The following is a 19,987-nucleotide window of genomic DNA, read 5'->3' as shown; positions in this document are numbered from 1 at the left end:
ACCCGGGTCTTCGGTGTGACGGGCGAACGCTTTAACCTACCGCCCCCATAATCAGGCCAAAACATTTAAATCAGGTCGTGACCTTTTTTGTTCAGTACACTACTAAATTGTTCATTTACACTTCCAGAATGAATGGTCCAGTGTGCATTTACACACATATCTTTACCTTTCCTCGATCGCTAACGCCCATACTTAAATATAGACTTAAGAGTGAGTGAGTGAGTATGGTTTGATGCGCAATATTCCAGCAACATCACGGTGGGGGACACCAGAAATAGGCTTCACATATTGTACCCATGTGGGAAATCGAACCCGGGTCTTTGGCGTGACGAGCGAACGCTTTAACCACTAGGCTGCCCCACCGCCCCATAGACTTAAGATAGTCCTAGCGCTAAAGTCGTTTTGTTCAAGCGGACCGAGCAGGTTACTATAGTAAACTGTCGTCTCGTCATGAATGATGACTCCGCAAAGGGCGACTTCCATTCCTGCCATATTAGGTTCAGTGCAATGCATGATGTATGTGTTTCCTATTCCAAGTATGCAGCTGAAGCCTGATGAATGCATAACAAACAGATGTCAACATTACAATTAACAAGCGCCACATATGCAACACCTGTGTGTGCTCACACATGAAGTCAAATGTCTGACGTTATCCTGAACTGATAATGCCAGTTGAGTTATTCGGGTTAAATAAGGTAAACGGGTTATATGATATCATTAAGTTTATTGCTACGTAATGAATAACAAATGAATAATGGGCTTCTTCCAAGAACCGGAAGTGTTTACACTCCCGTGTTTGTCTTGACCCAAAATATACCTAGTAGTTACCTGTAAGGTAGATTCAAACAAAGGATAGAGCGAGTATGTTTATTTGTTCGTGATGCCAAAGTCTGATTGTATGTTGTTTAGCGCCACTATCCTCAGTGCAGTAGGACTTGGTCTCCAGCACTGACCCATGCTGGTGGTAGGAGGCAACAGACCTGATCAGGTGGTCACGTACCCTGACGTCATTGATCGTTGCTCGTAATATCGACCACTAGTTTCATCGTATAGCTGCAATAAAGCTGAGTTCGGTGTTAAACAACAAATAAATTACGTTCAAATACTTGGACTATACGCTGAAGACGACAATACAATTTAGTTAAAACATACGTTTAAACCTTGCACAAGCATATGCTACAATACCTAAAATTGTTTGTAAAAGAAACAACGTATGGCGCTCAACGTCCATGTGTAAATTTAGTAAAAATAATGTCGACAGTTTTGTTATGTTGTCTTGGAAGGAGGTATAACGCTATTGCATATTACAATTTCGTATCTTGTCTCGTCTCGGCTGGTTGTTTTTTCCGTCGCAGTTTCTTCATCACGTACTTCACAGGGGAGGTAACTCGAAAGTTAAACGTCGGCAAGAAGGGGACGTAACGCGAACATCCACATTTCCTCAAGAAAGGTGTGATGATGGGAAGGTCGTAGATGCTGGTGTGATTGCCGCCGAGGGAATTGTCGTCTGCTTTTTTTCGCCATTCTAGAATTCCTCTCTCCTCATACGTGCCTGCAACAAGTGACAATCAGGTTGTCAGTGTGACGTGTTGTCATGGTGATGAGACGAGATGATGGAGCAGAGGGCAGAGGTCGGTCGTGTTAAAAGATGGTCACATTGCCCGGTGTTAAAATGGGGTAAAATATGGATTGATCGGCACGGAGCTTTCATAATGTGATCGAATGGGATAACATCTTAAACAGCAGCATAGAGTGAGTGAGTGAGTTTAGTTTTGAGCCGCTTTTGCAATATTCCAGCAATATCACGGCGGGTGAAGCCATTAAATGGGTTCACACATTGTACCCATGTGGGGAATCGAACCCGGGTCTTCGGCGTGACGAGCGAACGCTTTAACCACTGGGCTACCCCACCGCCCCACAGCAGTATGGAATCTCTGTGAGCTAGCACTATGAAAGCGTCATAAGTCGGAACAAGTATTGTACATTGCTATGTAAGTCCACTGGACCCGAGTACATATCTCCATCTACCCAAAAAAAATCTACAGTACTACTGACTGAGTTTAGTTTTACGCCGCTTTTAGCAATATTCCAGCAATATCACGGCGGGGGACACCAGAAATGGGCTTCAGACATTGTGCCCATGTGGAGAATCAACCCCGGGTCTTCGGCGTGACCAGCGAACGCTTTAACCACTAGGCTACCCCACTACTCTCTCGAGATATACAGAGGCGAAGAGATTCGACACTTTCTTGCGCTGCATGTTTTACGAATCTGATTAAATGTCCGCTGTTTGAGTTCAGGGACCCACCAGGTACAGTGTTGTCCAGGAAGAAGGCGAGCATCCCACCCACAAACATCGACGTCCTCAGCAGAACGGTAAGAACCTGGTCCAAGTCCTCGCTCCCTGCACCAAAAGAGGGATATTTCACTGCACATACTGAACACACTCCTTTCTACTACTTTAACGGACATCGGCAAGGACTCAAGGCTCTGAATAAATTCAGTCTTGTATACGTTCCCTGATAAAGTTGTCAGATCTTATCGTATTTTGTTAACAGGGGCGTAGCTACCATTATGAAAAAAAGCCCGGGCTTACACATGATTTTGAAAAGTTGGGCAAGCCCTCAACACCAACTAAATAAAAAGCTTTGCAACCTACCGGGCTTACACGAAAAAAACTTTTTGTTCATTTTTTTTTTCTCTCTTTTCTTTCTTAATATTTTGATGTATTAGTTTGAGAAAAACATTGTCAACGTGCGGTGTGTGCACGTGATACTTAACAGTGACGTAGTTTCATAGGGGGTAGTGTTGAACATAATCTTGGTCTGTGTACCTCAGTGATAATTGTGCTGGACTATTACATAGGGGGTCGTGTTGAACATAAGTTTGGTCTGTGTACCTCAATGATAATTGTGCTGAACTATGACATCTCTGTGAACTGTAGAAATTTAAAAATCAGTGCAATGGTATGTTATTGCTTTGTCAGGTTTAACAGAAACCAAGTCAGAATCTCGGAGTTTGAATCAAGAGAGCTACGTGCTGTTGTAAGACCATGCCCTCCTTTTATCCCTGAACAGGTATACATTTTCTGGACATAGAGCTCAGTCATATTCAAGGTTGCGGTACTTCTTCTCATAGCTACAAGCACAATTGTCCTAAAGGTGCCTCCACATGACGAATGTTAACCTTGCTCTCTCCTCTCGGTGTTCACATATTATATCTGTTTGCCACAGGTGCAGTGGTTAAGCTGTCGAATGGTGTTTACAGGTTATTCATCACAGACAAAAGACGTTTAACAGTTGTTGTCAAGTTGGGATGGTAGGTGATCAATGTGGGTATTTATGCAATATGGAAATCAGTCATGTCTGGTGAATGCAGTGACATCGTGTCTATATTGCACTTGCAAGCGGGACCATGTAAGTGTAAATAGTATCAACAGGGCACACAAAGGGTCCTGTGTAAACTCAACTGACACCTTTCACACAAAAGTGTGACTAAGGTGGGTTACTCAGATATACTAACCTGTATATATGGTATACTTTGCTGTACATAACCAACGCATACATACAAAACATCTGGAGTCACGTGCATAAGGTATTTGCTCACACAAAAGACTTAGTGAGTGAACAAGTAAATATTGTTTAAAGGTGAGCCAGCAGTATTGCAGGTAGTTGCGGCTAAGTTTGTAAGAATATATGACGAAACACTTAATTATGTATCATTATAACAAAAGTGTCATATTTATCATCCAAAATGTCTACTGGTGGAACTACGGAAACATAAACGACCCACTCTACTAAAATTGATTGTGTATGTAGAATATACGTGCGTATAATTGACTTTCTGTAGCCTGTTTGAACAAACACAGCTCTTAACCTTAATGATCTTGAAGAATATCTCATTTGTAATCGGTGTGATGGTCTGAAACTAGAATACGATCACGTGACCAGCTACTTTAAGCTTTTAGTGTTTTTTGTTATATTTTTTATTTTCTTTATTTGTTCCCATAATTGAATACAAGCATATAATTAAGCAATAATTAAGTGTACATGTGCATGATCAAAGTTCATCAACTGGTAGCATAAAGAAATTATAATCCAATAAAGTTATTCCAGTTTGATTACAGATTAAGTCAGAGATTGAAAATTGAGGATAAAGGAAACCATTTCTCTGAAAATTTATCAATTTTTTTGTTCCTTCCGGATATGAATTTTTCAACCGTGTAAGTGTCTTTCAAAATTTTTAAGAAATTATTAACTTTTGGAATTATTTTCTTTAACGTGCAAGTGTATATATATATATATATATGTGTGTCTTTTAGCAGAAAAGATTATATGATTTAGCAATGGCTTATTACCCAAAATTCCAAACCAAACCAAAGTCTTTCTTATTTCAAATTTCTGTATGTTTTGGATTATCCAAATTTCAAGTTCTTTCCAGAAGGTTTGGGTTACATGACATTCCCAATAGTCATGACATAAAGTTTCACTATCCACATTACAAAAGCTACATACTGTATTGTCAACAAGTTTCATTTTCGAAAATTCTTTTGTTTTGTATATATAATTTAAATTGAAAATCTAAAAGTTTTACATCTTTCAAATTGTTTCTGCAAATATTAAAAATCATACGCCAATCAAAATCAATATCATAAAATAAGTTTTCCCATTTTAGGCAAATATGAGGTTTAATATTGTCAGATAAGAGTTTATCATAAGATAAACTTGAACCTTTTTTCAAATCCATAAAATCTTTATGAAGAAAGTTATAATCCAGATCATTGTTATGTATATTTCTGTATTGTTTTATGGTCCTTTTCCATGATTCAGGTATGATATACAAAACATATCAAGATCCTTATATGCACTCCTAATATCAAATTTGAGCTTCAGATCTTCAAAAGACCATCTTCATTACAAAGGTCCTTAATTGTTAAAATTACATTTTTAGCCCAATGCCTAATAAAGTGATTTGGGCTTTTGAAATTATCATCATGAAAAAAAGCCCGGCTTACACATGGTTTTGAAAATGAAAGTTGGGCAAGGCCTCAACACTAACTAAATATAAAGCTTTGCAACCTATCGGGCTTACACGAAAAAAATGGCTTGCTTCTCGCCTGGTTAAGGAACAGATTTTAGCCTAATATATTGTCTTTAACATTCTAAGGACATATATGTACATTGTATGCGCAAGTCTTCGCAATTTATCCGGGTTCAAGTTTCATTTTACCTAAGCTGACGGTCAAATCTCCACCTGTCTAAAGAGAGGCACAGCTATTGTCGTTTTCAAAGTCTGCAGCTTTTAATTGACTTGCTGTGCCTGTAAACTGCGCCATAGCGCCACTTTTCTGTGTTAAAAACCGTTGACTTGCTGTATAGGTACCCGTGTTTATTGTCTGGGACTTACTGTTGAAGTACGTGTGGTTTTAGCCTGTGACTTATTATTTACCTATGGGACTCGCCAAACTGTGCAGCGTTTACCTGTGTTTGAAGCACGTGGCTTACTCTCATATTACCTGTGTCTATAGCCTTCGGGTTGTTATTGAAGTACTGGGGGACCATCAATCCAATGAGTAAAGACGATCCGATGATGCACAGATTGCGTCCAGATGAAAGGTCAATATAGGACAACGTTGACAAGCCAACTGCCGTCACCATGCCGAAACTAATGACAACGATTCCCCCGAGGACTGGGTCCGGCATCATCGTCAGCAACGCCCCCACCTTGCCAATCAGTCCCGACAACAGGAAGATGAGGCCGGCTACGATGAAGGCCGCTCTGCTGGCAACCTACAATGATGATGTTTAGGTATCCAGTGCTCAGTACGTGAACGCCCTTTTCGTGAACACTTCGCGACCTTTCAGATAGCCATTCATATGCGTTTCTTTCACTTTTTACGCAAAATAGAATCTGTCTCGGCAGACGTTTTTTTTGGCGTTTACGTATCATGAATTAACTATATGAATTATATGAATTAATAATAATATATACAGTCAATATCATAATGGCAATAAATATATGTATGCATGTGCGTGCGTGCGTGCGTGTGTGTATGTATATAATACATTTATTACATTATATATTATAATGCAATATCCTTTGGCAATTCTGACATCGTTAAAGTCAGTCTTTTGGCCCTTAGAATCGAACGTTACATGTACATCCTATCAGAGCTGAAGTTCATGGTGACAGAATATCGAATAACGACCCCAGTGTTTTGACACGAAGAACGTTCCAAGCATACACTGGTACAACTGGTAGGCACGTGTATATAGTGACAACGCCCGTCTCTCACACTCAGACACAGCTAAGAGACAAGCTGGATGGAACCGCTCAACCACAAAGCAGATAGATCTGTAGATCTCATCAGCCCAAAGGGACTTGTAACGCAAAAAACTGACGGTGTCTTAGCACTATACAGAAGTCTGTGGTCCCGTCAGTGACAGTATATACCCCGATGCCAGTTTTTTTTTGCGTTTCAATACAAGTCCCTGTGAATCAGCCATCTTACAGCAGTTCCAAAACTGTGGTCTTCAGCGGACTTTCTGAGCTGTTTTCGCTTGTTCATCGGCAGTACTGATTTTACATTAAACGTAAAATATATTTTAATTCAGTCGAAAACCAACTTTTGTGAAACCTATGGCTCCGACGTTCTGGCTATACGATGTCGTTGCGCCTCCAGACCCAACAGCACCGGAAATGAGACTTCCAAACCCTTCTATTGCAATGCCGCGGTTAATCGCATGCGCAGGTGGTTGAGCTTCGCCCGAGATTCTTGCGCATGCGTAGTAATCACCAACAGACTCAATAATGGAGGTGATGGTCGCTGCAAACATCGCCATGAAGCTTGCAATTGTTATTGTAGGCATACCCCACTGCCCTGGAAGAAAAAAACAATCTAGAATTGGAGTTTGGTTTTTCGTTCGAGACAAACATATGTCCGATCTGTCTGAATATTTTTACATAATTCTACTGCAGCAATAAAATAGTCCCTTGCTGCCTGAAACAACGTCAATACGACGTAAATATCATCGCGGAAGAATTTGCCATAACGATATACGTCATTATTATAATAATGAATATTATACGTCATGAAGAGGAAGGGATTTGGGTTATACGCCGCATTTAGCAATATTCCAGCAATATCAAGGCAGGGGATACCACAAATGGGCTTCACACATTGGACACATATGGAGAATCGAACCCGGGCCTTCGGCGTGACGAGCGAACGCTTGAACCACTGATCTATCCCACCGCCCCTAGACATGAAGAATCAGAGTCGGCGTGTTATAAAGTCGTGAAATCCAATAGCACGCGATCGTCCGGAAATACCTGGCAGGGACGGGCACAGATTTTGGAAAAAAACATAAGAGTGAACTTAAACACAAAGTACTGGTACATTAATGGGAAACCATTTTTGTTTGTTAACTAAACAATAAATCTATAGCTACAGATCGTTGTGTCGAACTTTGATGTGTCGAAAATACGGTCGAGTCGAAGTCAAAGCTTCGTTCCTTTCCTTATTTATTGAACATTTTGTGGTTGTGCCAAACCTCGGATAACTCGGTGTATTTACTTGGGTCCCTTCAGTGTCACCCAACGTTACCTTATCAATTACCAGCACAATGAGTAAGCCATTCGTAACTACTCGCCTCTTTCCGTGACCTACACGAAGACTTGTATCTGTATAGTAACGTATCTGTATAGTAACGTATCTATATAGTAACATAACGTATAGTAGGCCATTGTTGCTAAGAATCGTGTCAAACCAATCAAATGGCGCGTTGGAAAATGTGAAATGAGGTCAAATAGTTTCTTAGCGATTATCGATTTTCATTATTATTATAAAATTATCTTGTAACTGATACTTGTTAACGATATAAGAAACTTACTTGAAGTGACTTTCGTGTTAAACAAATTTATTTCTGTTGTTTTCTAGGCGTAGCCATGTTTGGAAATTTAGAATGATCTTTCCTTGGAAATAGTCCTGGACTATTTTCATCTCCGTGCCCGTTTGCGCTTAGACACGGCCCAGTCGTGAACATGGCCACGAGAGGGGTACGAGTCGCCATCCGGCTTGCCGGAATGTCACGAGTAGTTACGAATGCTAGTAAGCTTCATACAGTGAGCATGCACACACACAAGCACGCACACGCACACGCACGCACGCACGCACGCACGCACACACACACACACCCGAACTGCGATTGTCTCGACACGTGATTGTACCTGGATATGGGAAAAACACCCAGCTGGCACTGTCCACCACGGCCATCTTTACGTCCGTCCTGGCAAACCTGGCTTCTCCCACCGTCGGGAAGACGTTGGTTGCGGTGAGGATGGCGCAAAATGACCAAGCTATCACCACAGCTAGAAATACCTGCAAAATGATATTTAACGAAAAATGTCATTTCCCCTTAAACAAGCGAGTAACGTAAAGACCGGCACGCAAGCAGCGCGTCGGAAGCAATATTGAACCACAATGACGTGAGTGAGTGAGTGAGTGTGTATGGTTTAACGCCAGAAATGGGCTTCACACATTGTACCCATGTGGGGAATCGAACCCGGGCCTTCGGCGTGACGAGCCAACGCTTTAACCACTATGCTACCCCGCCGCCCCACACAATGACGTAAGATACAACGTAAATGATCCAACATGTTTACAATCTCTTATTCAAATTGGAAAGAATTTGAGAACCGCTGCAGCGATGCTCTTTATGAATGTGAGTTAAAACAGTCTGTTGAACTGTGATACAGCGTGTGGTGGCACAAGATCATAGTTAGTGGCAGTGTAATGAAGTAAGGATTTCCCGAACTAGTAATCGATAAAGTGAACAACAGTCATCGACTTCTACAACGCAATTTACCAAAATATATTCTACATTTTGAAATTGTTAACAACGGAAACGGTCTGCATCGACGATTTGATGTAGCAAATGGTTATTTATTTTTTTAAGAAAGAGTAACTAGATCTAAGCATGGCTATTACTTACAGGTAAGAGTTTGAATATGGGATATCTGGTCATGTGACATCCCTTGTCACGTGTGTAGGCTGGGAACGGGACCCGGATGTTTCTCATGTAGAGAGCGAAGAGAAAAACGAGGCCGACAGTCCTGCAGAAATATTACAACATATGTCAAACAAAGCACCTATTGTGATAAATCTTGTTACATACACAAGGAGATCTATAATAGTCCAGCCTGTATATTTACGTATACAACCGAGTCATTCCGCCTGTATATTTACGTACAACCAAGTCATTCCAGTTACTGTACATATAGTGATGGTATTGGCATACAACATGCGATACTATGCATTACGATACTAAAAGTGTAGTCACGACGATATATTGCCAAAGTATTGTCCACTAAAGCTGCTATACAAATCGAATCCCGATACAATGGTAGCGATACGAAACGTATCACGCTACTAATTCTAACACCAACTATAAAACACCGGAAGATCGAAACAAAAACAATGTTTAAATGAAAGAAACTTTAATTTGGAAAACGTCACATTAGGCACTTATTTTAAAAACAAGTACAAAATAAATTATAACATAATACTGTTATAAACAGACAACATGGATCAAAAACATCTTTGATATCTGCATGTTATTAGATGCTGCCATTACAGTCACATAATAGAATGAAATTTGTGCTGATTTTAAAAACAGTATATCTTGACAGATATCGCGATTCGGCAATATTCAAAGTTAAACATCGATGAATCGTGGCCCATTTGAAGTATCGTATCGGGATATACGACAATGTAAAACTTTGTATCGATTCACTGTGGCCCATGGATCGATGCATCGATGCGTGTCAATGAATCGTCACACCATTAATAACATACAATTTCTTATACATATTCACATGTCATGTTGTACTCATTTTAGGGCAGTTGTAACTGAACTTAAAAAATGTTCACAATTACCGAATACTACTTCCGGCACGGTAGTAAGTGAGTGAGTTTAGTTTTACGCCACGCTAAGCAATATTCCAGCTTAATGACGGCGGTCTGTAAATAATCGAATCTAGACCAGACAATCCAGTGATCAACAGTATGGGCATCGATCTAAAACCTTATCAACCAAGTCAGCGAGCCTGACCACCCGATCCCGTTAGTCGCCTCTTACCACAAATGGGTTACTGTAGACTGAGCACTACTTCTGGCACGTTACAATGTGCGTCCAAATGTATTTCGGGCCTGTGGGGTAGCCTTGTGGTTAAAGCGTTCGCTCGCCACGCCGAAGACCCGGGTTCGATTCCCCACATGGGTACAGTGTGTGAAGCCCATTTCTGGTGTCTCCCGCCGTGATATTGCTAGAATATTGCTAAATGCGGCGTAAAACTAAATTCATTCACCCAAATGTTTTTAAAAAGAAGAAGAAACGAATCAAGTTCCAGTGACTTACAAAACCGTTATCCCCCAATGTTTCTGGCAGAAGTTCAGCGCCACCCCAGTCAAAGACAGTCCCACGAGACTGATAGTGGGAACAATGGTGATTGGTCCCAGGAACTGCAGCAGGATCCCCAGCAGTCCCGTGCAGCCAACGAAAATTTGCACAAGAGAGGCAAGCATAATACCACCCTGAATCTGTATATCAAGAAAACACATAGGAAATATCTGGAAACATACGTAAATCCGGTCATGGCATGTATTTCCTACTGTATTTACGTTTATTTCAATGGTGTACTATCCGGCTTTTGGTGCTGTGGCACAGACAACGTATCATCTCTACAGTACAAGCGTGGTGTCTTAATATATTATTGGTAATACATCATCAGATAACAGTAAATGTATTGCAACAATTGCCTACATCATCCAACCGTGGAGATACCATATATTGGTGACGCTCATTAACCGACACTGCAGGGTGAGAATAGTTGGGTGGGCACCCCCATCGGGTGTTGGACGGGGTTCCAACTTATTGCACTTATATTTCAATGTCTGTTATTGGCCTCTGTATCGAAAAATCGGAAATGTTTCTTATGCCATTATTAGATTGTATTTGTACACTAAAAATAACATTATTTCGTACTCTGTCACAAGCACAGGTCCTCTTGTCTTTGCGAGGATTAAAGATTAAACAAAAAATTAAAAATAAGATGACCCCGACTTGAGGCACTTCGAGTCGGGGGTCCATTTCTGGTGTCCCCCGCCGTGATATAGCTGAAATATTGCTAAAAGCGGCGTAAAACTAAACTCAGTCAGTCAGTCAGTCGAGTCGGGGGTCATCTATTTTGTTTTGTTTTGCTTTGCTTTGCTTTGCTTTGCTTTGCTTTGCTTTGCTTTGCTTTGCTTTGCTTTGCTTTGCTTTGCTTTGCTTTGTTGTTGTTGTTGTTGTTGTTTGTTTGTCTGTTTGTTGTTTTTGTTTTTGCGGGGGTATTTGGGGAGTTTTTTTGGGGGGTTGTGTGTGTATTTTGTTTGTTTGTTTTTTCATCTTTAATCCTCGCAAAGACACGAGGGCCTGTTGTCACAAGATCATGTCACGTTATATTCACACAACTTATGCACAACGTTATGATAAGGTTCTAAGTATGCTAGGTGACACTCACCCGCGCAGTCGCGCACGCACACACACACATAAATACATACATACACAAAGAGAGAGAGAGTTGCTATACTATTTATCTACATATGCTACTATCTAAAATTTATATTCTTGCCAAGTGGAGTTAACTTTCGATTGGTGTATTCTTATAATGACCTGTACCTCTCTCATACGCATTTGCCAAACATCGGTTCTGGTCAGCGACGAGTTTGAGCCATCAGCGTTTAATACCTGTCCACCTAGTACAAACAGAATGAAGAATAATAGCAAGCAAATACAGACATTTCCTATTCGACAAACACAAATGATACAGTATGAAAGTAAATTCATACATGTATTTTGTACAATTCGCATTTTTACATACACCAGAACTGAGATTTTCTGTATGATAAAAAGCATTTTTAGACGAGGGATACGTGACTGCCTAATTCTATCGTACACTTAATTCTATATTCATCAACCTGGTAAAGAGTATCGGGTTTTAGGGCCATGAGTGGCAAATATGTCCCCACTGTGGCCCTGGCGGAAATGTATACCAAACGGGAGATATGTTTCAGTAGATGGACTCCAGTTTCTATGTCTAGACATTGTGAACAAGTTATTTGCGTCACAATGAAATGATGACTGCTAGGGGTTAATGTACAGATTGACATTCTTGACTCTTCAGTCGGTGGATGACGTCACCGGGAAGCCTGTTCCATAAGTCCAAGAGAGTCTGTTCAAGTTCCTGTCGGTTCGCAGGAGGTGGTACACCCTGTCTCAGCTGACGATCAAAATGATCCCAGAAATGTTCAATGTGGTTCATGTCTGGAGAATGCGATGGCCAAAGCAATACGTTGACTTTAACGTTGTGCAGGTATTCGCGAACAATTCTGACAGTGGAACAATTTCAGACAGCTACGTTGTTATCGGGACCATGTTGCGTTTTGGTGAATGTTTTCTGCTTGGGTTCAAACCTGTACCAGTGTGTTTTTATGCAATTACTTTAAAAGTGATAACTTTCTTTTGCCCGGTAGTTTATATGATGAACATACAAACAAGGTTGGTTTGGAATGAAGAATTCAAATTGTAAGGATTTGCAATTGCCGCAGTGTGCAATTGTGCATGCGTGTCTGTCTGTGTCTGCCTGTATGTTTGAACCTAACTATTTGTGTCTGTCTATGTATTATATGAGCTTTTTGGTTTTGGTAAAATTGGTTCTCACGCCAATAAAGTAAAGTTGAAAGGAACATCTCAGTGTTGAAAAGCCGTTCTCATCACACACACAACATGAGACCAAGGAGAGCCTTGGTATATACAAAGGCAAATTGATATTCTTGTCGAATAACATGCCAATATAGTCAAGTGGCCTGACAAAGTGGGTATTGAAACTGTCTGCTTAAACAAGACACTAGATGATATAAACATTTTACTTAATATAACATGAAACAACTCGTCTACTTTTATGTATTTCTTTATTAATAAATAGAGTCTGGTAACAATGGTGTCATTCGCATAAAGAGTTATTTCATCCGTGAGAAAATAGTTCGCGAGTAACATTCGGTAAAGTCCCTCTTGTGTTCCGACCTGTGAAGACACTTAAAAAGCTGGAAACTTAGATTAAAATGTTTTATAGATCACAGATGTTCAACACAGACGTTGGTTCCCCATTGACAAGGAATTTGGGTCATCATTATCCACCATTGACCGTTGACCTACACCGTGCAAAACTCCTAGCAATGCTAATGTAACGGACATTCACCTCAGTCCATGCTAATATATCCTTGGTCGGAACGACGGCCTATCTCAGGCTTAACATTCTTCAAAGGCATTTAGAAGTCAGGCTTGATTCCGAATATTTAAAGGCCAGGGATCTAGTTAGGTCTTCCTTGACTATCGGATTATTTTCTGTTTATTCTAATATTGATCATAACCTGGTCAGCATCAGCAAACCAGCACAAATGTTTTCTTTGCCCCGTGTCATTTTACATCTGGCTCAAAACGAAGTTCTTGAGGAAAGGTTTCGGGATCTATGTCAGAATAGGATTGGGATTAACTATGCTTGATAGTCCATTATGGGAGCTGGATCGAATTTCAAATTCGTAACTTTGGTATATGCATGTTTTACTCAAAGAATACAGACAAAAATCATGTTTTGGGTTTTGAAGGCATATTTCGATAGCCGGTTACTTTTTGTAAAATGTGGATATAATACCAACGTTTTTATAATAAATGTGTTCAGGCTTGGGTCACAATGAATTGTTGGTGTTACCTGGTCCAAGATCCGGGCACTTCCATCGTTCTAGAGCCATGAGGGCAGCAATGGCCGGCAGGAACTTGTGGCATCCACCTTGAACTATTGGCAGCCTTGAAATATAGAATGAGACATTATTAAAACATTGAGCTCACTATTAGAATGTCATTCAAAGAAACACTGTGAAGCATTTTTCAATGAAATATTTAGTAAATACATAATTTCTCTGAAACTTACATTAAACAGAATTCATCAGTAAACACCATCTCACCTTACATCGACGTCACACTGCAGGGTGGTACACATGCCCCCAACTACACACACGCCCTCACCTTACACTACCACACTGCAGGGTGGTACACACGCCCTCACCTCACACTAACTACACACTGCAGGTTGGTACACACGCCCCCAACTTACACTAACTACACACTGCAGGATGGTACACACGCCCTCACCTTACACTAACTACACACTGCAGGATGGTACACACGCCCCCAATACTTACACTAACTACACACTGCAGGATGGTACACACGCCCTCACCTCACACTAACTACACACTGCAGGTTGGTACACACGCCCCCAACTTACACTACTACACACTACAGGATGGTACACACGCCCTCAACTTACACTAACTACACACTGCAGGATGGTACACACGCCCCAGCACCACACTACCTACACACTGCAGGATGGTACACACGCCCTCACCTTACACTACCTACACACTGCAGGATGGTACACACGTCCTCACCTCACACTAACTACACACTGCAGGTTGGTACACACGCCCTCACCTTACACTCACCTACACACTGCAGGATGGTACACAAGCCCTCACCTTACACTACCTACACACTACAGGATGGTACACACGCCCTCACCTTACACTACCTACACACTACAGGATGGTACACACGCCCTCACCTTACACTCACTACACACCTACAGGATGGTACACACAAGCCCTCACCTTACACTACCTACACACTACAGGATGGTACACACGCCCTCACCTTACACTACCTACACACTGCAGGATGGTACACACGCCCTCACCTTACACTACCTACACACTACAGGATGGTACACACGTCCTCACCTTACACTACCTACACACTGCAGGATGGTACACACGCCCCCAACTCTCCTCACTACACACTGGGATGGTGCCACACACCCAACTTACACTCACTACACCTACACTACACACTCCATGCATGGTACACACGCCCCTCACCTTACACTACCTACACACTGCAGGATGGTACACAAGCCCCCACCTCACACTCACTACACACTGCAGGATGGTACACACGCCCCCAACTTACACTAACTACACACTGCAGGATGGTACACACGCCCCCAACTTACACTCACTACACACTACAGGATGGTACACACGCCCCCAACTTACACTCACTACACACTACAGGATGGTACACACGCCCCCAACTTACACTCACTACACACTGCAGGATGGTACACACGCCCCCAACTTACACTCACTACACACTGCAGGATGGTACACACGCCCCCAACTTACACTCACTACACACTGCAGGATGGTACACACGCCCCCAACTTACACTCACTACTGCATGGTAGGCCCCCATGGTACACTAACGCCCCCAACTTACACTCACTACACACTACAGGATGGTACACACGCCCCCAACTTACACTCACTACACACTACAGGATGGTACACACGCCCCCAACTTACACTAACTACACACTACAGGATGGTACACACGCCCCCAACTTACACTCACTACACACTGGAAGGATGGTACACACGCCCCCAACTTACACTCACTACACAATGCAGGATGGTACACACGCCCTCACCTTACACTACCTACACACTGCAGGATGGTACACACACACCCTCACCTTACACTACCTACACACTGCAGGATGGTACACACGCCCTCACCTTACACTACCTACACACTACAGGATGGTACACAAGCCCTCACCTTACACTACTTACACACTACAGGATGGTACACACGCCCCCAACTTACACTCACTACACACTGCAGGATGGTACACACGCCCCCAACTTACACTCACTACACACTGCAGGATGGTACACACGCCCCCAACTTACACTCACTACACACTACAGGATGGTACACACGCCCCCAACTTACACTCACTACACACTGCAGGATGGTACACACGCCCCCAACTTACACTAACTACACACTACAGGATGGTACACACGCCCTCACCTCACACCGACGACACACTACAGGATGGTACACACTCCCTCACCTCACACCGACGACACACTGCAGGATGGTACACACGCCACACATGACGAGGAAGGTGGACATGATCTCCGACTTGACCAGCTCCATGTCCCCGGCGCAGATGTTGTTGGACACCACGAGTGGGATGGAGATGGTGGAGCTGATGCTCAGCAGCACTTGCTGCATGGAAATGAAAACTTTATATAATATCCTAAAAACCCCTTCTTTCTTTTTCGTAATTAGGATGCAAGTTTTTAGCATTTTCAGAGAAAGTAGATTGTGTAAGTTGGGTTTAAAGCGACGCACTTTGAATAGGTATTTCACGGCATACAACTCTATGTGTGAGAAACAGTCGAAAGTGATGCAGGCGGACTAAGTTCCCCACTGAGCACAGAATTGGTGCTAATAAACACAGAATCAATGGGAACTGAATTAGAGCCAGTGTATGAAATAAGGCCCGTCCGACCGCCCGAGATGGTTTAGATTTTTGAAGGACGGTCTAAATTTACAGCTACCCAGCCCGATGGTCTGGTATACAAATTTTAGATGTTCCATACATCTGAGTTTATTCGCCATATTGGTCTGGTTAAATCCATTTTTGGCTGGTAACATTTTGAAGTTACCAGCCCTGATGTCGGGCTGGATTTTTGGCTTATTTCATACACCGTTAGAACCCACAACCATTGGACTCTTTAGTTGCCTAAGCGCTACCTTGTGCTTTGGTGTAAATCTTGAAAACAGTATCAGGGAGTCGGGAAACAGTGGTAGCGTAACTTCTCAGTTAACAATGTCAATATCAGAAGTGACTACTGCAAAACTGGGTAAATCGCTTATCATCAGAGCGAGATATTTTGTTGCCTTCACTGGTTATCACTAATTGTTTTCAACCTGGAGTTTCTGAGTTGGTAATATGGTAGGTTGGTATCATTTTCGTTCATGGACCAACCGAATATGGATGTCTTGTTGATGTGGCGTCACAATTGGATGGCCGTTACCCTGATGTAGATAACGTATCCATGGTATTGTATGAAACATGCATATGTGCGGTAGAATTGTCCCACAACGAACTTGTGGAATGTTTCCAGTCACGTTATCGAAAAACATCCAATTAATATTACAATTAATATTACAATTAAAATTGATAACCTACGTATTAATGGATGGGATTTTGGATAAGCACACCCTGAACGGATCATAAATGTTATTTAGGTAACTACAAGGTACCCACTACACAGGTAGTGTACTATACTTGAAAGTATTTTTGTAATAAACGTGAAAGTATTTTTGTACTATACTTGAAAGTATTTTTGTAATAAACGTGAACGTATTTTTGTACTATACTTGATGTATATTTTTGTACTATGCTTGAAAGTATTTTATACTACATGAAAGTATTTTTGTACTATACTTGAAAATATTTTTTATACTAAACTTGATAGTATTTTTGTACTTAACTTGAAAGTATGTTTGTACTCTAATTGATAGTATTTTGTACTATACTGGAAAGTATTTTATACTAAACTTGAAAGTATTTTTGTACTATACTTGAAAATATTTTTTGTACTAAACTTGAAAGCATTTTTGTACTAAACTTGAAAGTATTTTTGTACTAAACTTGAAAGTATTTTTGTACTATACTTGATAGCATTTGTGTAATATACCTGATAATACTTTTTAAACATTTTGTCTATTGATCCCCTCATCGAGGATGTGAAACTTACCATGCTGCTTATCGCACATTTAATTATTAAATTTTCCAACAGACAAAAAACATAACTTTATAATTCCCCATCTACGAAACGTAATAACGTTGGCTCTACCCTGTGCAGTGTAAGAATGTCGAGTTCTGTTCTGGGTGCCGTTCCACTAACCGATCTTATCTAAGATCAATCTTAGCAAGTTACGCCAATTTTACAATCGTCTTAGCTAAAAGTTACACCCGTTCCACTAACCGATCTTAGGCCGATCGTAGCCGGTCCCGATCTTACGATCCGATCCAAGCTTAGATCGAGAGCTCTTTCGTGCGAGAGATAGAGGAATGCGAGGCACGAGTTTGCATAGTCTAGCAAATGATGGAAGTAGTTTACGAACCAACTGAATGAGTGAGTGTGTTTAGATTTACGCCGCACTCAGCAATAGTCCAGCTATATGGCGGCGGTCTGTAAATAATCTAGCTAAGATGCATAGCGTTCACTAACATAAGCGTTCATGTATCTTATGTATCTTATGTATGTATCTTAGCTATAAATAATCGAGTCTGGACCAGACAATCCAGTGATCAACAGCATGAGCATCGATCTGCGCAGTTGGGAACCGATGACATGTCAACCAAGTCAGCGAGCCTGACCACCCGATCCCGTTAGTGGCCTCTTACGACAAGCATGGGTTATTGAAGTTCAATATTCTAACCCGGGCCTTCACATCGGTATTTTTCCAACCAAGTGTAAACGTGGAGAAAAACCTAGAGCAAAATATATAGGGTAGTGAGCACGTACCTTGGTTTCAGGTGCAAGTGCGTGTGAACGCTGGGTATCAGGCATAATATAATAATAATAAATGCATATTTATAGTGCGCCTATTCCACATCCTGGGGCATGCTCAAAGCGCTATGTACAGATAATTTACACGAGAGTATTTACAGCCGAGATTATAAGTAATATACTGAGAACAGGTTTTAAGTCTGAACTTTAAAAATGTCAATTGTGTCAGAGCTTTTAATATGTGCCTGAACCTTGTCAATCAGAATAAACAAGCCGTGAGGAGGCTATATAGAATCTGTCAGTGGTCTTGAATAACACGCGGCCTGCCTTTAGAATCCCCCACCAAATATGCGCAGTGAAATCAAACATATTTGTATCTTTTTGCTTCAGAACATTGTTCACTTCACGGCTGTCCCTATTCTTAACCACGACGTTGCAATATTGTTGTACAAATGTGTTACAATGACGACAGTGGTCAGACTGGCCTGACATTTGTAAGGCTTCAGTGCAGTGTTTGTTTACATCACAGAAATATACAAATTCATTTCATTTTATTTTTCACATAGAATAGGAAAGCCACCATTTTGGTTTCTCTACGATTGATTTTAGCTATCCTAAAGTTGGTCATGAGCAACTTAGACTTTGAATCTTAACTTTACGATTGACTTAGGTAAGATTGGTTAGTGGAACGGTATGCCGATCGTAACGTCACACTAAGATTGGGATTTTAGGGTTTACGATTGGCATAAGGCTAAGATCGGTTAGTGGAACGGCACCCTGAACTCTTAACGTTAACCCACAATGACGCTGTACAGTAAATATGGGAGAAGAGCAAAACTTTCATACAAAGCATTAGAAAACGCCCATTAGCATAAACATACATGACACAATGACACAAGGTAACAAATAAATTGATTTTGGAGCACATTATTCGATTTGTTCTAAACTCACCTGTAAACCGAAGACAAGGCACAAGTGGGTTGGGGGCACATCCTCCACCCCGTACTCCAGCCCAGGGTCGTTCACATGGGCGTTGACATCCTCCCCCACCGGCGTCTTGGTGGGGACGTCTCCGGACGAGGCACAACATACTCCATACACGTCGCTTTTGTTGTTTTGGCGTTGTTTTAGAGTTGTAACGTCGCCCTCGCTGTCGCTAAACGCGACGTTGACGTGCTCCATGTCGTGAATGAAGTCTTCCTGATTTCTTGTGAGACGAGATGTACTGGACAGACCAGGGAATGGAGTGCGTTTGGGCGATACGCTCTGGTTAACATAGTTTTGAACATAATAAGAAGAGGTGTTTGATCCAGTTTACAGATTATTTGGTAGGCGTGTTTTGGATATTCGTTTCATCGGGGCTGTCATGTTTGCCGGGAACAGAGCATATGCATATCCGAAAGGTTCTGAAAACGTGTTTAGGGTTAAAAGATCCTCGACTTACTATCA

The 19,987-nt window shown here is 41.5% G+C and overlaps 1 protein-coding gene across 1 annotated transcript; it reads right to left on the bottom strand.

Annotated features, from left to right (window-relative positions):
* Window positions 1-894: 894 nt before the first annotated feature.
* On the bottom strand, window positions 895-19,764 carry LOC124254761 (solute carrier family 23 member 1-like). Its single transcript, XM_046688612.1, has 11 exons — window positions 19,490-19,764; window positions 16,081-16,238; window positions 13,810-13,904; window positions 11,721-11,797; window positions 10,419-10,600; window positions 8,994-9,114; window positions 8,230-8,380; window positions 6,627-6,880; window positions 5,516-5,789; window positions 2,309-2,404; window positions 895-1,552 (listed from the first exon to the last, which is right to left on the bottom strand). Exons 1-11 carry the CDS (start codon window positions 19,718-19,720, stop codon window positions 1,305-1,307), a joined length of 1,887 nt encoding a protein of 628 aa, XP_046544568.1. The 5' UTR covers window positions 19,721-19,764; the 3' UTR covers window positions 895-1,304.
* Window positions 19,765-19,987: the final 223 nt, after the last annotated feature.

The sequence above is a fragment of the Haliotis rubra genome, unplaced genomic scaffold (genome assembly GCF_003918875.1).
Source record: "Haliotis rubra isolate DU_JTF1 unplaced genomic scaffold, ASM391887v1 Scf580, whole genome shotgun sequence".
NCBI lineage: Eukaryota > Metazoa > Mollusca > Gastropoda > Lepetellida > Haliotidae > Haliotis > Haliotis rubra.
This window is presented reverse-complemented; position numbering and strand designations above follow the sequence as displayed.

Bases quoted from the DNA above. Each gene is read 5' to 3' on its own strand.
- LOC124254761 (XM_046688612.1), bottom strand. From the start codon at position 19,720: ATGGAGCACGTCAACGTCGCGTTTAGCGACAGCGAGGGCGACGTTACA. The intron at 9,115-10,418 runs GTAAGTCACTGG...ATATTTCTGCAG, and splicing joins CATTGGGGGATAACGGTTTT to GACTGTCGGCCTCGTTTTTC. The intron at 1,553-2,308 runs GTGGGTCCCTGA...CACTTGTTGCAG, and splicing joins CCTGGACAACACTGTACCTG to GCACGTATGAGGAGAGAGGA.